The sequence below is a fragment of the Pagrus major genome, chromosome 15 (assembly GCF_040436345.1).
Source record: "Pagrus major chromosome 15, Pma_NU_1.0".
Taxonomy (NCBI): Eukaryota; Metazoa; Chordata; class Actinopteri; order Spariformes; family Sparidae; genus Pagrus; species Pagrus major.
Window position 1 is genome coordinate 811,026 of NC_133229.1, and position 20,494 is coordinate 831,519.

General features: G+C 39.6%; 1 protein-coding gene across 2 annotated transcripts in view; it reads right to left on the bottom strand.

The window, feature by feature from the left end:
• The window catches only part of gbf1 (golgi brefeldin A resistant guanine nucleotide exchange factor 1), a 163,254-nt gene that overhangs the window by 130,408 nt on the left and 12,352 nt on the right, over nucleotides 1–20,494 (bottom strand). For both annotated transcript variants that reach the window (XM_073481258.1, XM_073481257.1), the window contains exon 3: nucleotides 18,655–18,721. In XM_073481258.1, coding sequence (XP_073337359.1) covers nucleotides 18,655–18,721 — 67 coding nt within the window. The remainder of the gene's footprint in view (nucleotides 1–18,654; nucleotides 18,722–20,494) is intronic.

The following is a 20,494-nucleotide window of genomic DNA, read 5'->3' on the forward strand; positions in this document are numbered from 1 at the left end:
TCCTCCTAGTCGTGTGTAATACAGGGAATGTTTTAATTTTGTACTGAACCCTTGCTCTGGAACCAGCGCTACTTAAGCACAACTTTGAGTCGATCCTACAAGTACTCGTTTCATCGTGAAGAAACGCTCTAGGTGTGCACCTGGACCCTTCTGTGACCCGTAGTGGCCACATATGCACTCAAAGGCCTCCGGCCTGAAGCTCTTCTACGCGCTATCAGCACCCAGATAGTGAGTGGGTCTACTACACGTGGTCTTCACACTAGTAACAATCCAAACCATGATTCAGTTTGATCCGGACAGAGACCACCTCTTTTCGGGCGAGGTCTCACACCTGCAATTTTGGTTCGGATCAAATCAAGTCTGAAAGTCCCGACCAAATGAGGTAGGAGTGAGAGCATCCTTACTGGCAATCATTTCAGATACCTTTAATCATGCTGTGTTTGCTCTTAAAACACTATTAATTCTGTTTTTGTTGAAAATGAGTTCCTGTTTGAGATCATTTGATATTGACCATTTTATCTTAATATCAGATTTTTCCATGCTTGTCTTACTCAAAGGCAGACCGACTTTGTTTTATTTGCCAACATGAATTAGCATTGGCTAGAGATGTTCCGATACTATTTTTTCCTTCCCGATACCGAGTACCAATCCGCTCCGATCCAATACCAGTGCGAGATTTTTTTTCAACAGCTGTATATTTTACTAACCCTGTATGGATGGGGCACACATCAGAGGTCCAAATGTAAGTAGTAACGCCGATTGCCTGTACGTCTTTCAGCCTACATGAAATGTGTTCCTTCAGTTTGGGGAGAGCAGTTTCGTTCTGCTCTTTCACGTAAGCATCTTCAAATGCTTTATAAGGTTGCTGGTGTTGAAATTGGCAACACTTGTGCCACCCCTTCAAATTACAGCCTTGCACACTGAACATGTCACCGTTTTAGTGGTGGGGTTATCCAAAGTAAAATAATGCCAAATGCTAGTACTGTTTACAGCTGCCATTCACATGCATACTGCAATGTACATTCTTCTATAGCGAAGTAAATTGTACAAAGCACATACTGGACGTTATTATGTGCAATTCTTGATTTCTGGTGTGTGACGTTAGGCAGAGCTAATGAAGCTAACTGGGAAGTAGCAGGGTCCCGTTTCTGAATTACGTGGTATCGGATCTGTGCATAGACTCATATCCTCACAGATACCGATAGCTGCATTTGCTGCAGTATCGGCAGCATTCGCGACAATCGTGTCTGTTGAAAATATTGAACTCAAGCTAATTTTCCACGTGACACTGTGTGGCAAAAGCCTATCGGCATTGATATTCACACTGACGTCATGACATTAACGTCGCTGATGTCTGGACATTCACGAACAGCAATGGAGGAGAGCATAATTATCACTAATCATGGCCATTTGCGGACACCCAGAGCTGTACGATACCACGTCTTCTTGTACCGAGACAGGACAAATAAGGAGCTGCTGGGTAGGGAAGTGAGTGAGAAGGTCAGGCTACCTGGTAAGTCATGTCAGCACAGCATAGCTCTGATCAATCCAACTCCATTCAGGGAACAAGCATTTTAAAAGTTGTGTGCTTGTCGTCTGGCCAACAGACCTTATGAAGCATGAATTCAGGCTTTTTACAAGGCGGCATTATGATGTTGTTACTTCAGCGTCCTTCTGATCCATTTATTGCAGACAGATCACAGAGACATCTCTTTGTTTTGGCTTCATACCAATGTGCCGCGCATTCGCGGTTATTTTGATCGCATCGCGCAATAGATAGAAAAGGTTAATAATAACCCCACGATCAAATTCGCGCAGGTAATGCAACGCAAATATTTTTCATTGGTCTGAATGTAGCATTGCACAGGACAAGGAAGTCATAATCCCTCTTCGTAGATTTTTGTCCTTTTTTAAAATAAAAATACAGCTATTTTTTTTCCAATAGCTTCCATGTCATGTGCCACCACTGTTTGTTACGGTTTACTGCTCACATTGAGGAACTCTTTTTCTCTCTTTCTTCACTTTTTCCATCAGGCTCTGTGTCTTTTTTTAAATCCAAAACATGGAGTCAGGAGAGTGAGAAGTGAACAGGAGGACTGCACACTTTTTTGCTGTTGACTCTATGCCAAAATGAGGGTCAAATGTTTCTGATTCCATTTTCTTCTGGGCATAAAGCTCCATCACTGTTGTGTTAGAAAAACTCTGGATTTCACGCTTACCATGTGATCTTTATCTTCCTGTGCTTCCTAAGCTGCCTACTAGTGTTCATACTCAACAGCAGTACAATTATCAAATTTCAGCCTTACTGAAACTTTAGGCCAAAACAAACTTAGATTTTTACACTTCATAACATTCTGCTGAGTACAGAAATTAATATCCTGCACATAATAGCCACACACTGATTTTGCTTAAAAATTCAGAATCTTCAGCCATCTGAACACATACAAAACACAAATGATATCTACATATCTACAAATCCTCTTCTCTTCCGTGAAAAAAGAACAGTGGGCCAAGAGAGCAGGGAGTGAGCATGGTTGTACATATCAGCAGGTCTATTTTGCTTTCAGGGCAATCAACACCTTCTTGTTGTCCCAGGTTGTTAGCATGTCTCGTCGTCAGCTGCACTGGCCCACACCAGCCTGCTCGTCTCTCTCGCCTGTCAGCAGGGCAGCTTTTGTTAAAATTTGTTATCAGTGGTGCTGATCCCACTCTATTTAAGAAGGGGTGCGTCAACAGGTTTAAAGCACTCCTGCTGCATGTGTCACCTCTTTTTGATTCAATATTTGTGCTACAAAATGTAACCAGTTGTTTAATCTCCTCGCCTCCTTTGTACATGCCTACCAGTCACACTCCCACAATTCCTCGACAAGACATTTATGACCCATGTCACCTTTACAGCACACACTCACACCCCCAGCTGCAGCCCAGAAATAGGAGAGCTTTTTTTTAAATTCTGGATGTCGACTCAGAGGGGAGTGCCCTGTGCCAGTGTCCTGCTCCAAGCTCAGACAGGAGGGGGGTGACAATGGTATGGATGTTGTGCAGAGTTCATCAGGTGATTTCACTGAAGAAATGGAGTACCCGCGTTTCCATATATAGTACATACGCCTGCATAGTGTTACTCTTCATTTCATCAACAAAAATTATGATGAAAACATTTTTGACAACCTTTTTCCCTTATGAAAATTAAAGAAAGAGGATACCTGAAGCAATGGATATATTTAATACAATCTCCATCAAAGAATGAAACATAATAATTATTTATTTTATTTTTTAAATAAAAAAGACAAATAGGACAAATTAAGTAAGTACAGTTTTAACGCTAAGTGTTATTCAACAACCAGCAGGCATCTTTGGGGGCTTACATTGTTGAGAAGGACATCTGTGTAACTATGGTAACTGAAGACATCAAAGATGTGCAACAAAAAAATTTGAAAGATTTCACTAACAAAAAACTCAACTGTAATGGCTGTAGTTTTTGTTGTTGACTCCGAGTGAACAAAAACATATCAAATAACTAAAAAGGAGACAAAAACTAAAAGGTATTGTTGTCAAAAGATCAATTTAAACCAAAACCTGGTCCCATACAAATGCTGCAGTCCACCAACAGCATCACTATCACACCAAACAGAGATGCCACATACTCAGTTTTTTCTCTTGTCAAAAACAAAATAACCCAAGTTAACACTGTGCATTTACCCAGTATAAATATGTTACTAGAAATGAGTGTACATTTGTTGTGAAGGTAGCATTGCACATCATGGGATCCATAGCCATTGTTTTTTGTTTTTTTTATTTCTACTCTAAAGGCAATGAAAATACATCAGGAGTGATCATTTTGATTTTGGGAATTTCAGTTATGGACTTAAGAATGTTGATCTGGGCTATGTATGTGGGCTACCATAAATAAACCTGTTATCATCATCCTCAACAGCACAGAACATAGATTTATCCATCTATAGCTACACACACATGCACAAGTTAACGTTCTATGCGAGTACAACTTTGTGATGAGAGACTTAAAAGAAAATAAATTCTCTGTCCAGTACAAGAGAGTATGTATCTGTGAGAATCCCAGTTTGAGACCAATGGGCGAAGCAATGCTTAGCTAATTGGATATGTGTATTACAATGTCCGTGGTCACAGCACCCTTATGGGGCATGAAATAACAAGCAGCTGTGTGTGTTCAGAGACTTCATGTGTGTGTGCTCAGTTTGTCTGCCTGTGTATGTGGGAGGGATGGCTGCTGAGAGGTTTATTAACCCAGTCCATCAAGGCAGTGTGGGATTCACACTGAGACACCAAAGGCTTAAGGATGTGAGCACCACACAAGCAAGACAGCAAGACAGTGCCTCTCCAAAATACTAATATGGGCCCTTATTTTCTACCACAACAACCCCCCACACATCATCCATCCCCCTCCACAGCCTACACCTCTACACCAGCGCTGCTTCTACAGCTCGCGGACTGTGTGCTTTGATTTGACCAGCTTTTCTGTCCTACTGAGGAGATTATCAACAACGGCCTCAATTCTTTACCTCTGACTTTCCATTGTGATTCAGCCTGCAGAACATTATATGTTTATGATAATGATTCGCAGGGCAGTGTGTGAAGCCTAGTTTACAGGACTTTACCCTATCTGTCAATGTGGAATTACAGGGCTCTGTCAGAGGTCCAGCAGATTTTAAGACCCTATTTTAGTCTGTGTTCTCACAAACACATTTTACAACCATAAGCATGGCAACATAGCCAACAACAGAATGGTGAGGCCATTACCAAGCCATGACTTCTGCTTTGTCCAAGGGCTGGACAATATATGGCTATTTTAACACTGTAAGACCATATATTGTCTTAGATTTTGAATATGATTATATCGTGATTCCAAACTGGTTCTACTTATTCTAATACTTGCCCTCACCCACTTGGTCATTATATCCACATTACTGATGATTACTTATCAAGAATCTCATTGTGTTAATATTTAGCCAAAGTACCAATAGTCATCCCGACAATACGGTTGTAATATTGATATCAAGGTATTTGGTCAGAAATATCATGATATTTGATTTTGTCATCCAGTCCTAGCATTTATTTTAAGTATTTTTGAGGAGATAAATTTGAGATTCATATCGCATGGAGCAATATAGCCCTAAAATATTGCGATATTATTTTTAAGTCATATTGCCCATTGTCCACATGATAGTCAAACTACAGCTCTACTCTATAGTATACTTATTTATGTTGGGTTGTTTTACAGTAAGAAGCGGTTATGCTAATACCTCTACAGTGTGCCACAAGTATTAGAAAATTGACAGTGATGCTAAAGCTAATATCCAGAGAATACAAACAGTAACAACGGTCCAAATCAAATAGTAAATATGGTACAGTGATTATTGCTTTAGAATGTTTTGTTCTTCAACCAGCTGCAAAATCTTCCAAGTTCATATGACAACAATTGTGGAGTAAAACTGAATATGAACAAATCTGCATCATGTGGAAACAATAACAAACAAAGGCTAGGCTAGGAAGATTCAGGACACAATGAACCTTGTGTATATAAAAGAGATATATCCAGGTTCCAGGTGAAGCAGTTGCACTGAGAGGAAAGCTACTGTGTATTGACCAAAGTATTACATGTCCGTGATATTTAAACGTAAAAGCTGACCTAAGCTCTCTAAACATTTAGAAGGAGACCTACTAACAGACTTAAAGACAAGCTAGCTATGTGAATGCTACAAACAACTCATAATCCAACACTCAACAGGAGACACTTGCCCTTCAAAGAGAATATCTGATGTTGTGAATAATACATAATCTATTCCTCAAATACAAGAGAACCAACGCGTCTTCAAACAAAATTTCCACATACATAAAAAAATGTCTTCTAATATATACCGTTTTTTAGAATGCTGTCCTGGCCGTACCGCACCACATAAGCCCAGGAAAATACAACACTTTTACATTACATATCACAATAATAGGATATCCCAAATCTAAGACATTATATAGTCTCATATCCCGATAACGATATATCGATATATTGTCCAGTCCTATTTAGTAGTGATGACGACCTGAATCTTGTCAAGTGACACCAAATGACAATAACAACTACAATTGGAGGTTCAAATCTAAAATAATTACTACATAATCTTTAGATGGTAATTGGTGCAAAAGATGTAAAACCCATTAGTTAGCTGATGTGTGCTGACTGGCTGTGAGGATAATGTGCATTTCAGATGACAGACAGTAACATACCAAAAATATACAAAGTCATACACTGCAGGTCATGTCAACAAAATTTAGATGCCCACCAACTTTGCCTTGCATGGGGGCTAAACTTAGAGACACACTCATTTACACATTGAAAACCTACACTTAACACCTTCAGAAATTGTCAATACCAGCTTGTGTAGTCAATCCTGAAAATGCTTTTCAGCCAATCAACTTGTCACCACATGCAGACCATGAGGCTGTTTTTAGAGCAGACCTCTGGTGAGAGTGGGCACTGGATTCAGAGGTGTTGAAACATCCCAAACCCTACCTTAATACCCCATTTTATTAATGCTCCAGGCTCAGTGTGGAGTAATTAGAGCAACGCTGAACTCAAAGCCCATTAGCTCAGGAGTAAACTAAAATGAAGTGAGGTGTGGGTCAGGGTATCTGTCTGGTGCTGAACCCCAATTACCACCTCATAACCCCAATATGCTTAACAGAACATTAAAACACAATCCAGGTTGCACAGAGGAAAACACTAAATCCTCACCATCCAGTCACAGCTGACAACACACAGAAAGTCTAGACCTCAACTGATCCAGTCTAGACTCTCTGTGGCAAGCCTGGAAAACAGAATGGCCAGCACCATTTAGCCTGCTCATAATGGCCTAAACTATATTCCCAATGACAAAGTTGTGCTAATCCTTACTCATTACAAGGATAGCTACAGTTTATAACAGAGGTCCATCTTTGAGGGTGTGGCTATTGGTTCTATCTGATAAAACTGTACTCACCAAGGTAACTGCTGAGATTTGAAAAATGGAAACTTGACTAATAATAGGTCTACAGGGGCAACAAACAAGAGTGGTCAGAGACTTTTTTAATATTACTAGCTGTCACTCTTACTGAAGTTAAAAATGAACATCTTAATGTCACTAATAATCAGTCATTGCACAGGGAAACTTCAAGTGTGAACAACCACGACAAATGGTTAAAGCAGGAAGTGCATGTGATGGATGTTTACGGATAATTCGGATAATAATTTTACTGTTGGCCTTCATTTTCTAGTTTGACTAACCTCGTAGAGTATGACTGTTTCAGTGTCATTGCCACTTTGACAGTCAACCTATATACCTGGACAAGTTCATTATTTCTGCAAATGGCCACCCATGTTAAGTGTAACACACTACAAAAGTAAGTCTTTATAGTAATATATTATCCTAAGCAGTAAGAGTATTTCAGTTACAATCTTACAGTAACTATGCCCAGTGACACATCCCCACCCAAAATTAAGTGTTTAATAAAGTTTTATACACACCACAGCACTTCCTCCAGTGCGCAGATTTCACTAGCTCCAGCAGCTGTCTGCTGGTTAAACAGGGATGTTTGTTAATCCAAAACACTGGCGTCTGTCCCTCCACTCCAGTCTGTTAGTCCAGTTTACCGCACAGCAAGTCGTATTATTTGCCGGTATTTCACTGGAAAAACTCTCCAAAAGGCACAAACACCCTAAAACTAAAATGAGCTGAGGTGAAGCCTAGCAGGCAGCTTGCTGCTAGCTCTCACTCAAAGTGGCTACACCCTGAATTATGCGTAACTTTAAGCCTTAATATAAGTTAAACAAGCATCTTATTTAAAGATTCGACCCCCTACAATTGTGATGAATGGGGAAATTAGGTATAGAGACAAAAAAAAGCATTTCTCATACCAGGCTGTAAATATGTTTATTTCTGCTGTAAAGTTGGGCATTTTAAAATGGGCTCTTATGGGGAGCAGCAAAACATTACTCTACACAGACAGTTATATTATAAAGTAACTTTCTACTTTGAAATGAAAGTATTAGTAATATGTAATAGATTACATTTTGGAAGTTGCCCAACACTATAGGCAACTGTGATAACTGTATTGTGATCAAAAGCTGTTTAAAACAACAAACAGCATTCAAAGTACTGTAATGTAATGTAGCCTCTACATGAATTTTGCTAATCACAATTTGAGCACTTATAAATTATGTTGATGCAATCAGGTTAAAGTGACCAGCTTCATCGGTGACTTAGTTTATATGGTGACAAGTGAAATTTCTGCATTAATGAAGGGCTATACGATGCTAAATCTGATTCAAACAAGTTCAAAATTGTGTGAAACTCCTCAATGCATGTTGGGGGCTTTAGTGTGAATGCAAAGCACATTTGTTGTGTCCAAACCCTGGCCCAGGCCACCCACCCACCTCATCCTCCTCCTCCTCATCCTCTCTTTGGAGGCTCAGGGGGGATAGTTTGTTTTGTTCACATCTTGCCCACTGTTCCTGTCAGCACATCCAGATCCTCCGCGGCACCCTCAACCCTCTCTTCCATCTAACCCTTAGCCTGTGCCCGACCCCCCTCCCTTCCAACAGACACCCCGACCAGCATGATTAATAGCCCTCTGCTGGGACTCTCCATCCACTCACCACATTGTTGAGAGCCTCCGAAACAGGACAACAGTTGCATCCCCTCTTCACACTGGGCCTAAGCCCTGCCTGTCAGTCCCCGGTTAGGGCACTGTTAACTGGCCAGATTTACAGCTACTAACCAGCACTAGGTGGCAGCCTGTCTGGGGAGGGGAAGCCACTCCAATTAATCATGGCTCTTTTGATGGGGACTTTTACAACTGGTAGGCCAAAGGCTTGCCACTGTATAACGTGGCGCCTCCCATCAACAGTCAATCACAACTACACACATATGCAGCTCGTATTTTTTATTCTCTATGGCATTTAGTCTGATTCATTTAATGGTAATGTAGACCTGAGTCTTACTCTCAGAAGTCAGATGACAATGTATAATTACTTTAATTCACCTAAAATGGAAGGTCAAATCTTGAATAATTCCTATCTTTGTTTAAATAAAGGATAATTTAAAATGTTTCATGTTCACATAATAGTTTTTAAAAATGTTAACATCAACTCTATAACCAAAATCACTGACCTTATGGGATAACATGTTACCCAACTTCATCTAACAACTTCTAGAATTTACATTTAATGCGTCTTGTGAATTTGAATGTGAATTTGAGCGCAACAAAGACAATTTCACACTTTATTATAACTAATATTAGTACATGCCTGCCCTTCTGCAACTGGACACTCTTCTTGTTCTTGCCATTTATTTGTTTGTTTGGGGTTTTTCTTGCTGTATTCTCACCAGGCTTTTTACACTAGGCTAACTAAGGGTCGATGAAAGACCAACCCCTCAGACAATATGATGAAGCATATCGTACTGTAAATGCATGTACACTGACTACAGTTTAGATTTTGTCCTGTTGAGTGGGGAATCCTCTTAATGGAACTGAATCTCACAGGAACTTACTCATGAGAAATAGCCCACAAAAAACTGAAACTGATTGTTTCACATCAAAGGGAGTAAGTCCACCTTTAGCCACTATGATGGCATTAAGTTCCGAATTGAGGTCCAGGAAGTGTGCAGATTGCTCATGTCCCATGCATAATTTCTGGGGAATTAATTCCTTAAAACTGGAGCCACCAGCAGTTTTGATGTAAATGAAGTCCAGTCAGATTTACACAAAGCCTTCCCAATAAAATAACTAATCAGTCAAAATTGTGATTATGTGTAACATGACATTGTCATTTTGACAGTTTGTTCCATTTTTACGATTCCTTTTTCGTGTTGTCACCTTGACTGAGCTATATTTTAGCTCAAACAACTTCAGTCAATCAACTGATCAGTCTTTTGACAGAAAATCAACATTTCCAATAATTGTTTCAATTCAAGTTTCAACTCAAATTCCTTGAGCAAAAGAACCCAGGATGATTTCAAAATATGAACAATTTGCTGGTTTTCTTTGTTTTTGGACTAAAATAAGCCATTTAATGACATCTATTTGGCTCTGATAAAGTGTGAAGGTCATACAGGTTTTGTTATTTTTTTATGTTTTATAAACCAGAAAATTAAATCATTAATAATAGAAATAATCCCCTATTTGCAGCCCTACTATATTTTCTATGAGCATGCACACATATTAATGTTTTCATTTATCTTGGTACACTGCCCACCAACCATAAAGGCAAAGTAAATTTGCCAAGACATTAATGTGAGCACCAACTCTACCCACACAGTTCATTGTCTTTTGACCGTATCATAAAAATAACCTGACGGCAGGGTTAAGAACCTAACCCCTGGTCTCATGCTTAAAGCTATGGGACACCGGGGCCACGTGGCAGACATGTAAAGAATTGGCATGAGGCAGATTCTCCTTGCTCAGAATGCATTCATGAGTAAACATATTTGCATAAGTGGCTGAGCGACATGAATTATGGTTCCTCCTCTTCTGCATTTTCCAGCTGCCTCGGCTGGTTCAATTGGGAGTGATATATGTGTGAAGATCCGGTGGCAGGAAAGAAGAAGGGAGGGGTGAGTGAGTGGAAGGGGGGTAAAAGGCCACGTCCAGTTCCAAAGTGCTCGGGCTGTGAGCCCCGGAGGCCCGTCAGTACCATCATGACCACAGCTGGGAACTGAGACGACATACACTTAGGCTTGACCTTGAAATAAGACTGAGAGGGACGGCATGTGTGCATTCTCTCTTGATGACTGACATGACAGTAAAATGCAATGAATTAGTGAGGTTGTCAGTAACGCATGGAACAGGCTGTGTAAAAACACAAGGAAAACATTTCAAAACAGATGTATATTTATACTGGTGCCACTGAGTATCTTCAATTTATTGCCAGAGATAAAATATATGAGTGTGTACTAGAGCTGTGCGATATTACGATATATATCGTAGTATGATATAAAAATGTCTACCGTAGGATATAACCCTCTGTTGTTTATATTGTAATTTTAACGTGTAGGCTACTTGTTTAGCACTGTTGCTACACTAACGTTAACGTACACTACGGTTGTGATTTAATACGCCGTATAAAGCACAACTCAACGTCGGAATGACCGTTGGATATCCAAATTTTGAGTTCAAAACAAGTTCATTGTATGAAGGCGAATGTAACTGCGGCAACGCTACCGCTTTGTAGTAGCATTTTTACGTCACCCGCAAGGACTCGTTTATGACACTAGTCACTCGGGAGTAAACAGAGGCAAAGCAGCATGGCGGAGACGGAGGAGAGCGCAATGGAAGACGAAAATAACGTTACTAGTAACGTTACATCAGACGCGGATACAGAAGCAGAACCCAGCCGCGAGGCCTTCTGGCTGTCCTACCCTTAGACTTAGACTTAGACTTCACTTTATTGATCCCGTTGGGATGGCTCCCTCAGGGAAATTGAATTGAATACCCGGAAAAAGATCTTTATTTTTTTATATTTACAAAAGCTTGGAATAGTTTTTGTTTACAAATTCTTATTTGTTGTGACAGTCCTGCAAAAAGTCACGAATAAAAAGGAGAAAGTGCCATTCATTTGCCTTTCATTCACATGGTTATCAAAAATAGTGCTGAGATGTGATTGATTTGAATATAAATATATATATATATATATATATATATATATATATATATATATATATATATATGTATATATATATATATATATATATATAATTAGTGTGAATGCTTCAAAGCATTCACACTATTGTTCTTCTGGAATTTTTTATCAGTGTGAATGCTTCAAAGCATTCACACTATTGTTCTTCTGGGATTTCTTATTATTCCTGCTTCCGTACGTTTTTTGGCTCACTTCTCCTCCTACAAATTTTGAGCTACAGAAACCATTCAACTATCAAAATGTTCAGCTCGTTAAGGACATGATGGCTTGTATTTTTCTTTTTTCTATCTTTTATACTTTTGGAAATATTCAGCTTTTTCTGCAAAAATTTTCCCATTCATCCTTATACATATTTTGGCCATAACCATTACACTTTTTTCTAGACCTGCAGGTGTTTGGGAGGTGTTTTCCCATTCATCCTTATGGGGAAATTTTTCAAATTTCATTCTGCTACTACTTCAGCATACGTTCAGCTATAGAAACTGTTCAACTATCAAAATGTTCAGGTTTTTAAGCTCTTTCAGCCTATTACTTTTCAGCTTTTCAACTTTTTCAGCTTTTCAACCTTTTCAAATATTCAACTTTCTGCCTTTTCAGCTTTTTCAAATATTCAGCTTTATGTTCAGCTAGAGGAACTGTTCAACTATCAAAATATTCAGCTTTATGTTCAGCTAGAGAAACCATTCAACTATCAAAATATTCAGCTTAGAAACTGTTCAACTATCAAAATACTCAGCTTTATGTTCAGCTAGAGAAACTGTTCAACCTTCAAAATATTCAGCTTTATGTTCAACTAGAGAAACTGTTCAACTATCAAAATATTCCGCTTTATGTTCAGCTAGAGAAACTGTTCAACTATCAAAATATTCAGCTTTATGTTCAGCTAGAGAAACTGTTCAACCATTAAAATCTTCAGCTTTTACAGCCTATTCAGCCTTATACATTTTAGCCTTTTCTGTCTTTTCAGTTTTTGAAAAATTCCGCTTTTTCTGCAAATTCTTGACCATTCATTCTTATAGTTTTATGCATTTCCAGCAGTACATTCAGCAGATTTCCAAAATCACTTCAGCTGTCAGCATTCACACTGTATTTTCGCAGGAAATGCAATTTTTCTAGTTCTAAGAAAAAATACTATATCGGGATATATATCGTTATCGGGATATAAAATTAGCTATATCAAGATATAAAATTCTGTCCATATCGCACAGCACTAGTGTGTACAGTGAGCATTACATGTTGGTGCCTCAAATTACGTGACAAAAAATACATTATTTTTCTCATAATTCTTCTATTCCATGCCAAATTAGCTCCACTTTGTGCTTTGCCTTTGGGACAGCAGGATAATTATTGTAAAGGTCAGCTCGAGAGTAATCAAATCATCCTCCACAATGTTCAGTCGGCAAATCCACGGCCATGCCCCCTGATATCTACCTCTGGTGCTGTGCTGGTGATTCGAGTCAATTAGAGGTGTGCTGGTGAATTTTGTTAGTGTTTGGATGAAAAGAAGAAAGCTGTCAGTCAAAAGGCCACTCTGGCTTTGTATCTGGGGGGCTGCAAGGGACTCTAAACCTGTATTTGTATGAATAAAAATGAAGGGATTTAGGAGCAGACTGTTTCTTCTGCAGACTTGTCAAAAATCTGACCTTTGCTGCAGCAGAGGGGGTTGATGGGAGAGGAGGATGGAAGGAAAGAATTGAAGATTTGAGAAGCCGAGGCTCAGTGACTTCTGCATATAAAAAGGTGCAACTGAAAAAAAAAATAGGTGAGCAGGATATGAAATAAAATGTATGTCAGAATGAAAGGCTGTTCTCCACACTCTACTACTCTCTGAGGTATAGTCCAACAATGAAATAAATCCACAGAATTATTCAACAAGAGATTGAGACAGATTTGTCTGTGTGATGACAATCCTCTCTGGAGCAGACCCCCTGTCAATGTCAGATAAGAGAAAGACTCAATCTGCAGCTCAAAACAATGCTTCACATGTTAGAACATCAAATACAGTATGTTCTGTAGTAGAAAGTGAGAGTTCACACTGAAATGCAGCAACAAATCAACACGTAAAACCAATTTGTACTAAAGGTGGCCTGTTTGTAATTCAAATGTAGTGCTTTCTGGTCTTTTTAGGCTACTATCACTGATAAGGTCAAAATACAAAACATAACAAAACATAGCAAAAGACTTTAAATGTTCAAAATGTCATGAAATTAATCAAAATAATAGCGTAACTGATGTTAACAACATATGGATGTATAACTAACCATCAAAAGGTTTCAAAGGTACAATCAATGGTTAAGCAACTAGCTTGATTTTGGGGTGTATGTTTTCAATGCAGCAGGAAAAAAAACATTTTGGTCCTTTATTCTGAAAAACTTTCAAATTCTTATTGTAAATATTATGGCACTCAATAAAAAAGAGTAAATGTCATTATGACTGTAATGCTCCACTGATATAAGAGCCTGCATATTCCTGGTGCTCATAGGGCATATTTTGATTTAAAACACTAGAATGGCACTCGGTAGAGCTCATACCTCCACCAAAGCCCAACATTCTAACCCAATTCAATCAAGCCTAATCCAATATTAAATAAAACATACTTAACCACGCTACATCCAGTTTTACGTGGATCCACATCAAATTGTACTCACTCATAGAGTGATGCCAGCCTGAATGCGCCTGATTTTTTTAATCAAGAGCCATGCATTATTCCCTGAGAAATTCACAAAACACGTTCTATCTTGCAATGTTAAAAAAGCAAAAAATACTGGATCTGTTCCTTTATCCAGATATAAACCAAAGGTTAATGTCATCTCTTCTCAGCTTAGACCCATCCTCCATCCAAGTTCAGTTAAAATCTGTTACATAGTTTTTGTGTTATCCTGCTGACAAACCAACCAACCAACGGACATGGGTGAAAACATCACCGCCTAGATGGAGGTTATAATACATGTACCACTGTGTTCTGTAAGTTTAAAACCAAAGAACCTTTGTAGGACAGGAAAGGCCAAATTATTTTGCAAGTCAGTGCACATTTAAGGACAGATGCTGTGGAAAGCACTCAATTATATTTTATGCTATAATATGCTTCCTGGGACTGATTTGCCTGGCTGACGGAGCAAGGTAGAGCTGAGGCGTCACAACATATGGTCCATCATTGGCCAAGCTTCCTCATCTGTGCCCTCATTGTTTGGGAGTCAAGAGAGGAGCACATTTTCCCATTTCCAAGGAGTAGAGGGAAACTTTTTTTCCACTTTCAGAAAAGAGAGACAACATTTCCTTTCCCAGAACAATTTATCTCTCTGCTTGACAAGACTCCCTGCTATATTTACCCAACTAGAATTGCAGATGATATACTTCCAGCTGCACTACTCTCCAGCTCTATGGCACATGGTCCTGTCAATCACACTAGTTACAACAGAACACGACAACAAGAGCAGTGAAACCCCCAGCCAGACAGAGAGAGCAACAGAGAAGATGGAAAGAAAGAAAGAAAATAAGAGAAAACAGACAGAGAGGGCCTGAGAAACCTAATTCAGATTTCCTTTGCTGGTTGGCTTTTGTTGTTAGAGGAAGCTGAGATACACAGCAGAGTGAATGGAATTACTGGGCTTTCATTAAGCAGACAGCTGGGCCGCTGCGAAACCTCAAAGCAGCCCACCCGCAAGATTTCCATTTAAAATACTGCTCAGTATGAGCAATATAGTAACGGAGATGTATTAGGTTGTTATGCTGCTGCAGAAACAAAACAAATTGATCAGTCTGTCAAGCACAGAATTTAGCTCTACAGTGGTTTTTGATCTCCATTTTGTCCCTCATCAGGGCATGGATGTTACATTTGAGAGACTGGGTGCACAGGGGATCTGGGCTTAAGGATGCACCAAGGCTTTCAAACATCCTTGACATGGACTCATTACTTCATGCAAATGCGCTAAAAAAGGTGGGAAAACAACATTTCAATTTCAGATTCGACTCCGAATCTGGTCAAATAATTGTAGGAACATAGGTTTTTGGTGATTTGAGGGCTGAGGGGGTTATAGGGAGAGGAAAAGGGAAGAGGAGGGTTAACCAGTGTGTTGGATTCCTCCTCAGCCAGCAGCGCCTGTCCATCTTACAGTGGCAGAAGCATTCCCTGGAGGGAGGCAGCAGCGGTGGGGGCTCAGACTGTGCAGCTCCATGTGTTGCATCTTTCCTGTTGCCTCCGAATTCTACAACTGGAGCTGTAGGGCTGTTGGAGCTGCCAGGACTCTCATTGCAAAGGCATGACAACATGCAGGATTGTCCTTGGAGCCTGTTTGGGCCTCTCTCAGAAAAGGGGGGACTGTCAGAAGGGCACCGCTGCATTTACACACACTTGGACTCACAAATGATCAGTCACCACACTAGTGTGGTAGTGTGATTAGAATCAAATCCAATTACTTGCTTTGTCCAATCAACAGAGAGTTTCTATCACATAGGAGAAAAAAAATCAGCAAGTCCTCACAACTGAGAATCTGAAAACGCCTGGCATATCTGCTTCAAAAATTATACGAATTTAGTTGATTTTCAAAATAGTCCACAGCCCATTATCATTCGGACAATCATTTAATTGACTGATAGCTGTAATTAGGACGCAACACTTGTGATTTCTTAGACTGTATGGAAATGTGATATTTTCACATAATAAATGAAGCAGTAAAACTTACAGGTCTTACACATGAGACTCAACATGTAGTCTTTTATAGGAGTGTGGGGCAGCTGCTCTGTATGAGAACAAGGACTGTAGTACAACTGGTCAGAGGTCAGTGTTTATCTAGTGCTTCATTAAAGTGACTACGAGGAACTTTTAAGTGTTTATGAAACAGTCTCGTGATTCCTCATGATTATCAAAGACTTGCAAACGAGACCATCAGCAAAAAGACTGCTATTTTTATATACTTATCATTAATGCCTGTGCTCAGGTCCGATCACATATATCATATAAAATCACATATAAATACATACCATCACAATCCATCCTGTGGTCTCTCTGTCACTTGCTCCCAAAACAAATGCACGCACCGCCGGCACTTGCCAGCAAAGATCTTTACAACAGCAGGCGCTGGTGTCGTAGCGCTTTTGTCAAAAGGGGTGACTAGAATCAACACAAACTGAAAGTTCCTCGTAGTCACTTTAGCCTGAATTCGTGAAACTGTATCGGGAATAGTTGCAGTATCAGCCCACACTGGCAAATCAGACCGTCCTTATACACTGAACAAAAATATAAACGCAACACTTTTGTTTTTGCTCCCATTTTTCATGAGCTGAACTCAAAGATCTAAAACATTTTCTATATACACAAAAGAACCATTTCTGTCAAATATTGTTCACAAATCTGTCTAAATCTGTGTTAGTGAGCACTTCTCCTTTGCAGAGATAATCCATCCCACCTCACAGGTGTGGCATATCAAGATGCTGATTAGACAGCATGAATATTGCACAGGTGTGCCTTAGGCTGGCCACAATAAAAGACACAATAAAAATCTCGACCTGACTGCAGTTCGTCGTCGTTACCGACTTGAGTGGGCAAATGCTCACATTCGATGGCGTCTGGCATGTTGGAGAGGTGTTCTCTTCATGGATGAATCCCGGTTTTCACTGTTCAGGGCAGATGGCAGACAGCGTGTGTGGCGTCGTGTGGGTGGGCAGTTTGCTGATGTCAGTGTTGTGGATCGAGTGGCTCATGGTGGCGGTGGGGTTAAGCTATGGGCAGGCGTATGTTATGGACAACGAACACAGGTGCATTTTATTGATGGCATTGTGAATGCACAGAGATACCGTGACGAGATCCTGAGGCCCATTGTTGTACCATTCATCCACGACCATCACCTCATGTTGCAGCGTGGTAATGCACGGCCCCATGTTGCAAGGATCTGTACACAATTCCTGGAAGCTGAAAACATCCCAGTTCTTGCATGGCCAGCATACTCACCGGACATGTCACCCATTGAGAATGTTTGGGATACTCTGGATCAGCGTATACGACAGCGTGTTCCAGTTCCTGCCAATATCCAGCAACTTCGCACAGCCATTGAAGAGGAGTGGACCAACATTCCACAGGCCACAATCAACAACCTGATCAACTCTATGCGGCAAATGGTGGTCACACCAGATACTGACTGGTTTTCTGACCCCCCCAGACCCCCCCAATAAAGCAAAACTGCACATTCCAGAGTGGCCTTTTATTGTGGCCAGCCTAAGGCACACCTGTGCAATATTCATGCTGTCTAATCAGCATCTTGATATGCCACACTTGTGAGGTGGGATGGATTATCTCTGCAAAGGAGAAGTGCTCACTAACACAGATTTAGACAGATTTGTGAACAATATTTGACAGAAATGGTTCTTTTGTGTATATAGAAAATGTTTTAGATCTTTGAGTTCAGCTCATGAAAAATGGGAACAAAAACAAAAGTGTTGCGTTTATATTTTTGTTCAGTGTATATGCACATATTAATCTTCTTATAGTCTATCTGAACTTTACATTTAATAAAAAATAATTTTCTGATACAGTTTTGTGCTAATTGAAACCCAACCCGTTTTGGTGCATAGCGAAGACGACAATCCAAAAACAGCTTTTAATCTATTTTATCTAATTTATTAATCTGGAAGGGACTACAGTATATTATTAATCTGTGACACAACTGAAAATGACAATCCACAAGAGCAAGCTCATTCACAACTTGTGCTTCAAACGTTTCAAGACAATCACACCATAATTAACAACATAAGCTTGAAACAATGAAAGTGTCATTAATTAATCTAAATATGTGATATATAGCGTTATAAAGCATCTGCATGGCCTCACATCTTCTCCTTTTATTTGTAAGACACACTTGCACTCTTCCTACACCTAACATTTACCTTTACTGTCTTCTGATATTGAAGATATGTCAATATCAGGGAATCACCTACATCACCACAGCCCTACATACCTTTGATGTTGTTGAGTACTTCCTTCAGGTGGCCAAAGCTGTTAAGTAATGGGTCCTGTTCTTCATCCTGTGCAGAGAAAGAACATGATAAGAACGTGATGGGAGCGTGGGAGGACATCATGTAAGACATCATTTGTCATTTAGCCTAGTCTAATCTAATCTTATACTTTAATGCTCAGTCTCACCATATACTAAGTTGAATGTGTGCTATTAAACTAACCATTTCTAGTGATAAGCACGGTGAAGAATATTCTGCATAAAAACAGAAATGGCTGATTCCAAACTGTTTTAGTAGAACTGTTTGTAACATGTTGGCTCTTGACAGACCTAACTACTTGTTGTACTGCAGTTTAATACCACTTTGCAGCAGTTCTCAGTCCTGGCTCTAGAAGACAACACTAAACACATTATTTAATGCAGTTATCAGGTTAATGAAATAAGTCTTGTATTAGATAGCTAAAATATAATAGGAGATTAGAAACTCTGCATTGGGATAATAATGTCATATCTATCATCTATGCAATGTGACGTCCGGTAGATACAGTTAATTGTGACAAGGGGCGGAAGGTATACCAGCTTCATCACCGCTAGCAATGTCACATATTATGGATGGATGGATGGATGGATGGATGGATGGATGGATGGATGGATGGATGGATGGATAGAGTAGAGTGCATACCTCAGCCAAGGCCCAACAGTCCCCTTTAATTCAATCAAGCCTAATCCAATATGAAACTCAAAAGTCCTGTATCTGAATTTGAAACCGCCCTTGACTGCTTAGCCCATAATATCTTGCAATGTTAAAGAAAGTGGGAAAAAAATCCTGGATCAATCTCTTTATTGGATCTGCACCAAAAGTCAATGGGGTCTATTCTGGCCCACCATCCAAGTTTTCTGGAAATCAATTAAGTAGATTTTTTTGGAATCCTGCGAACAAACCAACCAACTAACAAACAAACAGACATGATGAAAACATAACCCTCTATGCAGAGGTAAGAAGATGGGATGGTTCAAACTTCGAAGATCTAAGTTTTACAGTTGCTGTTGGTTGTTGTTCATTTTGCAGGTTAACCTGTTGAATGTCCTGCAGCTAATGTGGCTAGTGTATTGTAGCAGATTGGAGCAATGTTGGAGTATTTTGCATTAAGGGAGTCACAAGAAATAGTGTGAACCATAAGCCTTGTTTGAAGCTGATTAAATAACCACAGTAGTGCATTGGATGTTGGGAAACAGTTTTTTCACTTTGCTCCATGTAGAACTTAATACTGTAACACAAGCTCAGCTGGCTCTGTTGTTAACGTAACGCAAAAACTCCTTCTACTCCACTATCCTCGCCAGGATGTATGTCTGTTGCTGCTGTATTTAAATCCACTTGATAGACGAGCCTCGTCCATAAATATACTTTCGAGTTTTTTACAATAAATGCTGTTGAGATGCCTAATCCAACCCTTTGTCTAACTCTGACAATGATTGATGCAATAATTTCTCAAATGTGATTATCAAACACGTGACAAAGATATGTAATTTAGGCCAGATATTTTACAGTTTAACAATACACTTTTTTGTCTGAGTTTGGAGCACTGAAACAGCAAAACAACTGGGAGCTTAAATTACCCCAAGCATCTTTTTCTGCATTAAAGTCTATAACAAACATAAAGTTTTCACATCAGCACATATCTGGTAGAGGTGTGAATCTTCACTTGCCTCACAATTCGATTACGATTCAGCTTTCAACGATTCAAATGCAAAACAATTCTCGATGCATCGCAATGCATCTCGATGCATCTCAGTGTATGGTATCCTCAATGATCTCTATTACTGCACATGGCTACTTTTTCAT